Raw genomic sequence first — 12575 nt, forward strand, 5'->3', positions numbered from 1 at the left:
TACTTAGCATTCATTTCCTGTAATCCCTTTCCTTTTTCCAAGAACACATGAAGAATCCATGCAGCTTGAAAGGCAACAGTTATTTTACGTATACAGTACATCGTTGTATGAAAGTAGGGTTTGTTTTGTTCAACTTAAAATTAAGACACTACTGTACACCTTTTTTATCAACAGAAAACATCTCTATTAACAACTTTCCCTCACTGCCTTCTCCTCAAAAGAAAAATTTGGCATTATTCCATATTTTCAAATGCAATATACTGATGAAGATCCACATCACAAAAATGTATCTTAGTACAATAACGGTTAGCAATCGTAGAATGTCTTGATGAAAACTGATTGATTTCATATTTTATGGAAGAGACATGCTAGATCTATAGGCTGACATCCTAAATCTATGAACTTTGCATACCGTAATTTGATCTGATTCAGCCAAATTCCACTAAATACTGTTTAGCCTAACAGTGTAATATCTTCAAACCCTACCTCACACTAAAGAACAAAAATCACGCTGACAGTATGTATCATGGTTGATAAAAAGCATGTTTCCAACCAGGAAATTCAGTTACAGTGCAAATTGTCTTCTCAATACTTGTTATTTAAAAGACACATGTTTGAATACATGTAATCTAAGGAACATAGAACTGTATAGAGCTTTGATTCTGGATGAGGGTGAGGTTAGTTTAGTTTGACTGAAAAAGGTTGAGTTACGGCCAATATTGATGACCCAACACTATTAGTAGAGACTTCATTGACTGTGAAAACAGCAAAAAAAATGGTATTTCAGTAAGTGGAGTGGTCAGCATTAACTTAATGCTATTTGCTTGTTACCGTATTAAACAAAGACAAGTATCATTAAAATAATTAGAGTAAGTGATCAGTCTGACAGAAAATGTGACAGCTTTGTTTGATTTCACTGCATAGGGATTTAAGCTGCAGTTGGTAGGAAACAAAAACAACAACACCAGAATTTGAAGTAGAGTGGGACCTCTTCCTCTACACTCTCCGTCACACAGGCAATGCGCGCAGAACAGCCAATAGGAACGCTTCGGCTATCTCTGAAATGACCTGTGATTGGCCACAGCATCACGGGCTACATTTTCTAAAGCCTGAAAACAGAGCCAAGAGAAGGTGCAGAGGTCAAGTGTTCACTTAGACAACTTAAGTTACAATATGCTGAAAGAGTGCGGGGTGCTAATTAGAGGTGCACCGGATCACAAAAGTTACGGTTCGGATCACAGTTCTAAGTCACGGATCGGATACATTTTCGAACAAGCACAAAAAGGGGGGAAATATATATATATATATATATATATATATATATATATATATATATATATATATATATATATATATATATATATATATATATGCTTTCCATTCAATACTTAATGAACTGTCATAAAAAGCTGCATGTTCAAGCTGGTGAGTGGATTTTGCTTTCCCGGGAGAAACAAAGGACTTTAACCCTGGAAAAGCGTGTTCCTTGGCATTGTTCTAATCCAAACCACGATCTTTTTCCTAAACTTGACTAGTTGTTTTGGTGCAGCGTAATGCTCACTTTTTGTTGGCAAAACCTAACCATAATGTCAGCAGAAATGAGCGGCAGCTCATGGTGCCCTGTCCCCGGCTCAAAGCCCCCTTTTCTCAGGTAACTCAACTACCAACTGCCGCTCACAGCTTTTCAAGTTCTTCTGCTCCTCCAGTAGCAGAGACCGTCTCTATCAACATTCCCCGTTCACGTGAACAGAAAATTGTGTTGCTGTATCTTTTCATGGTAACCGTTCATTGAGATTTATCAGCCTTTTTATACAAAATTCTTATTCGATTAATGGTTAAATGGTCCCAAGAAGATTGTTTTGGAATTGTTGCCAGCACGACGCCAAAAGTAAATTAAAGTCATTTCAAAGCCTAGACCTGGCCAGTTTTAAAGCGTGACTTATGCTTCTGCGTTACGTCTACGCCATGGTCACGTACAGTATGTAAGGTGGTGGAGATGCGGACGCTACGCCGGACCCTATGTTGTAGCCTGACCTGCTGCTCTCTGCCATGGCTTGGCAGCGTTGCATTCCCCCTGACTCAATTCCTGGTTCTCCTTCTCCATAAACGACATGAAGTCCGGGAGAGGGATGACTTTTTCTCCTACAGATGTCCCACCATGGTCAGAAAGAACAGGGGAGACACTTTGTTTGTCACCCTATGAATCTAGAGTTGGTACTCACTCCGAAGCTAATCACCGTCACTCTCTCACTCGCTCTACCACACACGCAGAAGCGTAAAATCAAGCTTAAGCATGCAAGGATCAACAGTCAAACACCCAACAATGATTGATCAACTTGAAACATTTTTTTTTATACATTAGGAGAAGAAGTAGGTCAAAGTAAAAGTAAAAGATTTTGTGCAAAGTACATGTTGTACTGGAAATGTGACGGACTGGCCCTACTGCGAAGAAGATTGTAATTAATCAATACTACAAATAGAAAACTATTTTTCTTCTGCATTAACTTTTGGGACATGCGGAGCATTTATTGAGATGTCACACGGGCACTTTGCCATGTGCTATACTGTGATTGAATGTGAAGAAGCTTGGTGGAGAATCGTGTAGTTCTCCTTTTGTTGTGTATATCATACATGAAGTTTAAGGTGCAATTTCAGGATGCTCATCTGATTGAAAATCTTCCCACATATATCACAGCTGAAGGACTGCTCTGTGATACTTTTACACTGGTGCCTCTGAAATAAATTAAAGCTATCAAAGCTTTGCCCACAACTCGAGCATATAAAGCAATTTTGCCTGTCACAGTTGTCCGCCTGGTTGCCTGAGGCGCTTATATTAAATTCAAACACACCTCCCTCGCGAGACCTATCACTCAGTGCCGTGTACTCATTCACAGCTGCATCTGGTGCAATATGTTGATCTTGCAGCTCAGGTGCCAGAGCCATATCAGAGCTTCTTGATTGCATACCCATCATAGAATACTGATTATTGTGCACCGTTTCTTTCTTTTCTTTGTTGTCTACAAGAGGCAGATCCCTTATTGACGATGTAAATCCCTGCTGCCCGTTGGCTGCTCCAGCAGCGGGACTGAGGTGATACTTGGCATCCTGTAAAAGCACGGAGACCGTTTGGTCAGGATCACTACTCTTCTCTATCCCAGATGTCCACTGCTGCCTGTGCCCGGGTGCTCCGGTGCCGTTATCAGTCAATAGAGTTTGGAAATCCTCCCCGTTTGGCTCCAGCTTGACCATCACTGTTTGCTCAGCAGCTGCCTCGCCGTACGTGGTGCCCAGGAACTGTTCCTCTAAAGCTGCCAGTCCGGTCTTGGCTTCTGCCAGGTTCTTCAACGGCTGGCTATCAGGCATCGTAAACATCAGGTGATGGGCCTCCGGCACATCTGCGATGTCCCCTTTTCAGAAAAACAAAGGCGACAGAAAGACATGAGCAAACAGTGTTAACAGATCTCTTAATTTAGTATTTTCTAAACTCTATTTCAAGACAGCACTTTTGGAAAATATTTCTTTTTTAGAAAACCCCACTTTTTTATAAAAAACTATTGCCTGTGTGTCACCTTTGGTTACAGAAAAAAGAATCTGTTATTACATCACCTTATAGACGTGTAATGAAAATACCTTGCTCCAGCTTCTCAAACGTTAATATTTGCTAGTTTTTAAGGTTTCAATGATAATCAACCAAATATTTGCATTTCAGACGGATAAATTTATCAGAAAAACAATAGACATTATTAATATGAAAAATAATTGTAAGGTTATGTTCAGTCTTGTGTAAACTACTGGAAAACCACACTTGAGTGGAAGTAAAAGTATCTAGAAAAGGACTCTGGTAGAAGTTAAAGTCACCTTTGAGAATATTACTTGAGTAAAAGTCTTAAAGTATCTAATATTGACTGTACTTAAATATCAAAAACAATTTTCTGATATTAAATGTACATAACTAGAAGTAAAAGTAGAAAATAACTTTGATTAAGAACTTTATTGTGGCTCCCAAGTGAAAGGACCAAACACTGCATATTTTCAGAGAGCTGACATCAGCAAAGAGAAATACAGAAATAGAAATTAAATTTTTCACTCCAACATACGAAAACATATTTTGCAAATACGGCTACAGGTGTTTAAGGTTATCATTCACATTCATCATATCATTAAGGTTGTCATTCACCAAAGCTGCTTTTTTGCAGTCTAACAATTTTTTTCTGATTTTGATGAGTAACATGGATGCTTGTGAGAAAGGTAGTGTAGAAAAGTGCACTTTTCAATTAGGAAATGTATTAGAGTAAAACAAAACGTCCCCAAAAATGTAAATAACGGAATAAAGTACAGGTACCTGAAAAGTCTGCTAAAGTACATTACATTACATTACAACCCTATCTTATCTGGGAGTGACAGTTGGCCTCTTACCGTTCCTGTGCGTCTTCATGTGGCCCTTGAGGCTACTCTTCTGATTGAAGCACCTCCCGCAGATATGGCAACCGTACGGCTTCTCCCCGGTATGAATTCGTAAGTGTCTGTCGAGGTGGCCGACGCGCTCAAAGACCTTGCCGCAGTACGAGCAGACAAAGCTTTTCTTTGGTTTGATCATCTGAATCGACCTGGTTCCAGGTCTGGGGTGACTCAGCCCGGCTGCCGCCATTCCGTGCAAGCCCGCCTCGCTTGATGGAACCATGTCTGGGGACCCGTAAGGTGTTTGGGAGACCGCGCTGCGTTTGAGTTCCCCGTACGATTTCCCTGGAAAGGAGAACGTGCTACAAGAAGCTTCGACTGGCGGCGGCAGTAACTGAGCTATCCCCGGGAAGGCCGAGGCGCCCAGATACTCTGCACCGCTGATCTCCGCGTGGTTTTGCCCGTGTAATCTGGTCAACCACTGCTGGCTGTCTCTCTCAAATGTTGTGAAGTTTTCACTGAGGTTGTCCCCCATCCGCTCTGTTTCTCCGTGAAACGCCGGTTGTAATAGGTTGTCCTCTGCGGGCTCAGATTTGACGTGTAAGGGTGTTGTAAGATTATCCTCGTTCTTAGGTAGGCCGTCCTCAGCGTCCCCCTGGCTCTCTTCTTCCGTGCGACGAGTATCGGCACATGGGTTCCCCTCGGGAGTCTGTTTCTCTTTGCCCACTTTGATGTGGAGTGGACTGGGCTCAATACCTGTTTAAGTAGAAAGAAATCAATGTATGCACTTTTACCACCCGCATCTAAGAAGAAAAACCTTTCAAGCCTAAAACATTTTAACATACAGAATGGTTTGGCCATATACAGTATGTACGTCAGGCAAAGGTTGCTTTCAAAATTAAAACAATTTCATACAACTAACAACGTCCTCATTAGGGGGAAGGGAGGTAATCACCCCTCATTAGGGGGAAGGTGGGAATCACAGGGTACCTCACGATACGATAGCTCAATACCCATAATATCACCATGCAGAAATTCTGCAATAATCAATATATTGTTAGCCAATCCTATAACGAAACATCATGACATGGGTCTAACTATGAACACCAAATGCCTGTGAGAACGTTGAGTGCAGGTTCTTTCTCTTTACTCACTACATGTCCAAACTGTTAGAAAACAGCACAATTACGCAGGATGAGTTTTTCACTCTGTAAATTTAAAATGACACGAGTATAGAGCAACTCTGGGTCCAGACTCTGGACTTAAACGTGGCTGGGGGGGGGGGGGCGTCTGTGATTTTCCTCAAACTCCTGTCCACCATCCCACTGAAAAACCTTTTCCTCTTTGGCTTGTTAACTTTTGTTCAACTTTCCCTCGTTCATGTGTTGAGCGCCAGCTTGAGGAGCCATGAAGTAGCCATGCTGGGAGCAGGGAAATCTATTCATAACGCCTTATTTTATTCATTAAAATATCCATATTTGACGCCAGCGTATCAATTAGGGGTGTACAATTCAGAAAATGTGACGATTCAATTCCAATTTTTAGGTTTATGATTCGATTCAATATCAATTCAAATAATGATTTACAGTATGTACGTGTACGTAATTACTTTTCCTATATATGTATGTATGTATGTATTTTTCATGTGGATTTGTTTCTTATTTGATCATCCTGTTATAATGTATGTGTATGTAGTGTGGGATGTCTGTAAGCTACTGGGACCTTGAATTTCCACTTGGTGATCAATAAAGTATCTCAAGTATCTATCTGTCATCTGATTGCATTAGACATACAATTAAATATGTTTTTTAAAAAAAGAAAAAATAATTGATTTTTGGAATTCTCTGAAATGATTTTGAATACAAATTGATTTTTTTCACACCCGTAGTATCGATACTCTTATCGCATTAAACAGGAGAGCGATATATTGACGTATCAATATTTTGTTCCACCCCTATGTCTCATATCCTTTTAGTTTATACCAGTTTAACACATTTATCCCCAAACCTGTCTGTCCCCGTGTTTACGCCCCAGTCTCCCCATGACCTTTCCCACAAAAAATAGAAATGATATGATTTCTGTCCAATAATCTGTACAGTGTATTCAGATACAGATGTATTAGAATGCCAAAAAAAAAAAAAATCAAATCACCATTCAAACATGGGAAAAGGTTATCCTCCAATTTGTGTTAAAGTGCTCATTATATGCTCTTTTTCAGGTTCATAATTGTATTTAGAGGTTAAATCAGAATGGGTTTACATGGTTTCATTTTTGAAAAACACCATATTTTTGTTGTACTGCTCATTGCTACAGCTCCTGTTTTCACCCTGTGTGTTGAGCTCTCCGTTTTAGCTACAGAGTGAGGCATCTCACTTCTGTTCCATCTATGTTGGGAGTCAAACATGTGCAGTAGCTAGTCAGAAGCAGAGTATGAGGACCATGCTAGCATATTGGCGAGCATTATAATGTGTGTTACAAAGTGACGCACGTTTGTCACGGTGAAGTGAAGGCTGGACTACAACAGAGCTGTTTGGTGCAGTTTGTGGGGGGGGGAGTTTGGACTTTTTCACTTTCTAAACCTATTAACGTTCACACAAAAGATATATAACAGGATAAAGGAAAGGGAAAAAGCCCAAAAGCATAATAAGAGCACTTTAATCTGTCAGAATTCATTGTCCGTAAGATCCAGGTTTGTAAAAATGTACACCACCGATCTACTGTATGTGCTACAGCCCTCAGCAAATTAGGCAATGAAGTTCTCCTTTAACACAAATCAGAGGGAATAGGTGAGCCATGCCTAACAAAACGTCCTGCAATGGAGGCATTATGAATTCGACAGTATTCAGATGGAAAAATCATGGATAAAAAGGGAAAGCTGCTTGCAGCCACTTAAAAACAGCCTTACAGTAATATGGGCAAGGACATGAAGTGAGATGCAACCCCAGTAATAAATATCCAATAAGTCTCGCCCTGGGGAAGCAGAGAGGATATTAAAAGGCCGGCCTTCTTATAAACAAGCCAGGCAAACACAGTCCCCATCCCCCCCCGTTTCCTCCCGTCTGGCCTAAACCACAGAGTTTTTCTCTGCTTGCTGTGACGCCGAGGAATGTCACAGCCAGAGACTTCCAACTGCGAACTGAACCAAGACTCCCAGACAGCAAAGAAAAATAACAGAAATACTAGCTATCAACGTGTCAGGGAGATTTAGAGGCGCTTCAAATTCAGAGAAACGTTAGTGGAGAGTCACACATTATCATATACAGTGAGCAAAATAAGCATTTGAACACCCTGCTATTTTGCATGTTCTCCCACTTAGAAATCCTGGAGGGGTCTGAAATGGTCATCGTAGGTGCATGTCCACTGTGAGAGACGTAATCTAAGTAAAAAAATCCAGAAATCACAATGTATGATTTTTTTACTATTTATTTGTATGATACACGCGCAAATAAGTATTTGAACACCTGAGAAAATCAATGTTAACATTTGGTACAGTAGCCTTTGTTTGCAATTCCAGAGGTCAAACGTTTCCTGTAATTTTTTCACCAGGTTTGCACACACTGCAGAAGGGATTTTGGCCCACTCCTCCATACAGATCTTCTCTAGATCAGTCAGGTTTCTGGGCTGTCGCTGAGAAACACAGAGTTTGAGCTCTCTCACAAGATTCTCTATTGGTTTTAGGTCTGGAGACTGGCTAGGCCACGCCTGAACCTTGCTATGCTTCTTCCAGAGCCACTCCTTGGTTATCCTGGTTGTGTGCTTTGGGTCATTGTCATGTTGGAAGACCCAGCCTCGACCCATCTTCAATGGTCTAACTGAGGGAAGGATGTCATGACATGTGCAGGTTTAAGCAGGGGAACCTTCCGTGCCATGGATGACTTCAAACCATGACGTCTTAGTGTATTACCAACAGTAACCTTGGAAACTGTGGTCCCAGCTCTTTTCAGGTCATTCACCAGCTCCTCCCGTGTAGTTCTGGGCTGATTTCTCACCTTCTTAGGATCATTGAGACCCCACGAGGTGAGATCTTGCCTGGAGCCCCAGTCCGAGGGAGATTGACAGTCATGTTTAGCTTCTTCCATTTTCTAATGATTGCTCCAACAGTGGACTTTTTTCCCCAAGCTAATTGGCAATTTCCCCGTAGCCCTTTCCAGCCTTGTGGAGGAGTACAATTTTGTCTCTAGTGTCTTTGGACAGCTCTTTGGTCTTGGCCATGTTAGTAGTTGGATTCCTACTGATTGTATGGGGTGGACAGGTGTCTTTCTGCAGCTAACAACCTCAAACAGGTGCATCTAATTTAGGATAATAAATGAAGTGGAGGTGGACATTTTGAGGGCAGATCTTTGAGGGTCAGAATTCTAGCTGATAAACAGGTGTTCAAATACTTATTTGCAGCTGTATCATACAAATAAACAGTTTTAAAAAATCATACATTGTGATTTCTGGATTTTGTTTCATAGATTATGTCTCTCACAGTCGACATGCACCTACAATGACAATTTCAAACCCCTCCATGATTTCTAAGTGGGAGAACTTGCAAAATAGCAGGGTGTTCAAATACTTATTTACCTCACTGTATATATATTTCTACATACATTATTCAAGGTCCAAGGGAAATCTTTATGCTATGAACTTTAAGTACGGCCGTGCAATTATTTCAAATTATAATATTGATTACGATCAGAAAAACAATGTAATGGATAAAACACGTATTTTGCACATTACATTTTGCATGTTATATCTTATTTTGTCTTATGTTCTGAATGAAAAAAAGTGAAGCGAAAAAAAAAATCTAAAAAAGGGAAATTTCACAGTTGAAGGTGTTTTAACTGTTGTCTGTGTTGAACTATTTCAAGTTCAATACATGCAACGACGTTCCAAGTAGATGAGTAATAGTAAGAATTTTTTCCCTAACTTCACTTATGCAATCATCCAGTTAAATATGAATACCGTATGCAGGCAGAAAGACAGGGATCAAAGGCTAGGGCTGCACAATCATTGGCAATTTTATCAAAATCGCAATGTGGACTAGGGCGCTTTCCAAATCGCAGGGGGGAGCGCAATATTTGCTAAAGGCAAAATATGTGTTAAACTATTCTGAATGAAGTATTGTGGGCTGCAGAGACGTCCCCGTCTACAAATCCTTTCCTACAGACCAAAGAACAAGATCTTTGTTTGGTACAAATCCTCGGATAAATCACACTATAATCATTTTATTTATTTATTTTTATTTTCAAATACTGCAATGCAAAACGAGAATAATGATACAAAAATTATCATTCCCGCCTTTAGCGTGATTCATATCGTAATCACAATCAGATGTTTTCCTCATGTCGTGCAGCCCTACCACAGGCGTCTAGGTGTGAGCGAATCCAGCCCCTGCTGAAGGGACCTTGAGCAAGACACTAACTCCACACCAGCCCCACAGCCAAACCTCCTGACCCTCCCTGCGCAGCAACACAGACACCATTTCAAACGTTTACAAAGACAATATTGCCTAAGGGACTTTTTTACATTTTAGGTCTAATCTAACTAACGCTTGAAAAAGTCTTTCCCTGTTTCCTTGTAGTGAGCTTCAGGCGACGAACTGCTTTACTCAAGGGCTACTCTAAAAGTTGTTGACAAAAGGAAGGCCTTTTTGATATTCCCTGCAATGTTAAGACAAGTATTCTACTATTGGTGAAATATCAATTCACGTACTGTATGAATGGCAATTTTTTAGACATACTTTTCCCCAGAATGGATATCTTGATCACCTAAATATATTCTGTTTATACGTTACCGCTGACAACGACTGCATTATATGCAGCTAAACAGAGTAAAAGCAGAGAATCCACGTTTTGCTTTATGCCACGTTGTCCTGTTATTCTTTACAAATGAAATAAATGTCACACCAACTGACTGACATGTGATGTGATGATTTGTTTTTAGAGATGTCTCGTGATATATTGTCTCTAGAAGGGTATTATTCAACTTTTTGTTAAAGAAGGATAAGAAAATCACTACAATCAATACTAGCGATTCATCTAGATACTTCTAGAATGGCAAAACAAATTGAATCCCCACCCAAGTATCGTGAAAGAATCAAATTGGGACAGAGGCATATCGTGTCCCAGCCCTGCTACTTACATCTTCTGTGGATCTTCATGTGCTCCTTTAGGCTGCATTTCTGATTGAAGCGTCTCCCGCATATCTCGCAGCGGTAAGGTTTCTCGCCAGTGTGAATCCTTTTATGCCTCTCCAGGTGCCCGGCTCGCTCGAAACATTTACCGCAGTATGGACAGATGAAGCCCTTCTTGAACATTAACCTCTTCGCCGTCCTCCTCCGCACCATGTTGTACGAGTTACGGTACGGACTGTAACCCAGCAGCCCGCGGCCAAACGCGCTCTGCTGACACCCAGACGAGCTGCTAAAGGGCGCCGCCAGTCCCGTGTCCAGAGAAGATTCAGTGAGACACGACACAGGGTTCTGCCCTAGGCTTAAATAGTCGGAATTGTTGCATCCTGTCGGAGTTTGTGTTGTCAACCTCCACTGGGCACTGTCCCTGTCATACGAGCCCAGTTCTTCTTCTCTGGCCTCTTCACTTCCTTCCTCCACAGGTTCGCATTTCACCTGCACCCCAGGTATGGACAGGATGTTTGGGTCCTTATCAGCGGGCCCCTGCTCAAGCAAGCTCCTCTCATCACCAACATCATTCTGACGATCTGTGGAGAGGCAATGACAGAGTTCAAAGTAATTCAAATGTTGATGTTTTTATGTCATTGTAAAACTGGTAAAACAGCACAAAATTCACTGCAAAAATAATGGGGACCAAAATAAAAAGGGGGGTGTGTGTCCGGGTTGCAATGCACCTTTTGTGATCCTCAATTGTATAAGTATGTCACACTTTCATATCATACCGTTATAGTTTTGAAACAACAAATCTAAACTGTTACATTACAATTTCTCAAAAATTTGATAAAACGTGCTAAGTGAGAAATTTGAGCAAAGTGGGTTTTTTTCTTCTTCTTTTTTTAAAGGACACCACTGTATGTATGTATGGCTACATCCCTCGTTTCTCTATTTGTTTTCATCCATTTCTTTGCTGCTAATGGGATGGCCCCCTTTGGAGCCGCCACGTGCGGACTGCCAGTGGTCTTTTGTAGCAGCTGGGTCTGGTGTAGACACACAAAGGGGTCTGCAGGGGTGCGCCGTCGATTCGACGCAGAAGCATAAAACAGCTTTTAGAAACCCTGTCCTACATCGTGTAATAGTAAAGGATGATGTTAGAGTCTATCCCAGTCAGATTTATCCCAGGTTAAGATAAAGTGTGATGTAAGAGAGTGTATCCCGATCAGATTTATCCCAGGTTTAGATAAAGTGAGATGTAAGAGAGTTTATCCCAGTCAGATTTATCCCAGGTTAAGATAAAGTGTGATGTAAGAGTCTATCCCGGTCAGATTTATCTCAGGTTTAGATAAAGTGTGATGTAAGAGACTGTACCTCGGTCAGATTTATCCCAGGTTAAAATAAAGTTTGATGTAAGAGAGTTTATCCCAATCAGATTTATCACAGTTTAAGATAAAGTGTGATGTAAGAGTGTATTCAAGTCAGATATATCCCAGGTTAAGATAAAGTGTGATGTAAGAGAGTGTACCCTGGTCAGATTTATCCCAGGTTTAGATAAAGTGTGATGTAAAAGAGTGTATCCCTGTCAGATTTATCCCAGGTTAAGATAAAGTGTGATGTAAGAGAGTGTATCCCGGTCAGATTTATCCGGGTTAAGATAAAGTGTGATGTAAAGAGAGTGTACCTCGGTCAGATGTATCCCAGGTTTAGATAAAGTGTGATGTATGAGAGTGTATCCCAGTCAGATTTATCCCAGGTTAAGATAAAGTGTGATGTAAGAGAGTCTATCCCAGTCAGATTTATCTCAGGTTTAGATAAAGTGTGATGTAAGAGACTGTACCTCGGTCAGATTTATCCCAGGTTAAAATAAAGTTTGATGTAAGAGAGTGTATCCCAGTCAGATTTATCTCAGGTTAAGATAAGGTGTGATGTAAGAGACTGTACCTCGGTCAGATTTATCCCAGGTTAAAATAAAGTTTGATGTAAGAGAGTGTATCCCAATCAGATTTATCACAGTTTAAGATAAAGTGTGATGTAAGAGTGTATTCAAGTCAGATATATCCCAGGTTAA

At 40.7% G+C, this 12575-nt stretch overlaps 1 protein-coding gene across 1 annotated transcript in view; it reads right to left on the reverse strand.

The window, feature by feature from the left end:
• Positions 1 to 1353: 1353 nt before the first annotated feature.
• The window catches only part of LOC117953618 (zinc finger protein 135-like), a 12318-nt gene continuing 1096 nt past the window's right edge, over positions 1354 to 12575 (reverse strand). Inside the window, exons 2-4 of the mRNA XM_034886809.1 lie at positions 10525 to 11100; positions 4417 to 5154; positions 1354 to 3407 (exon numbers count right to left, since the gene is read on the reverse strand). Coding sequence (XP_034742700.1) covers positions 2626 to 3407; positions 4417 to 5154; positions 10525 to 11100 — 2096 coding nt within the window. The 3' untranslated portion in view covers positions 1354 to 2625. The remainder of the gene's footprint in view (positions 3408 to 4416; positions 5155 to 10524; positions 11101 to 12575) is intronic.

Source organism: Etheostoma cragini, chromosome 12 (genome assembly GCF_013103735.1).
Source record: "Etheostoma cragini isolate CJK2018 chromosome 12, CSU_Ecrag_1.0, whole genome shotgun sequence".
Classification (NCBI taxonomy): domain Eukaryota; kingdom Metazoa; phylum Chordata; class Actinopteri; order Perciformes; family Percidae; genus Etheostoma; species Etheostoma cragini.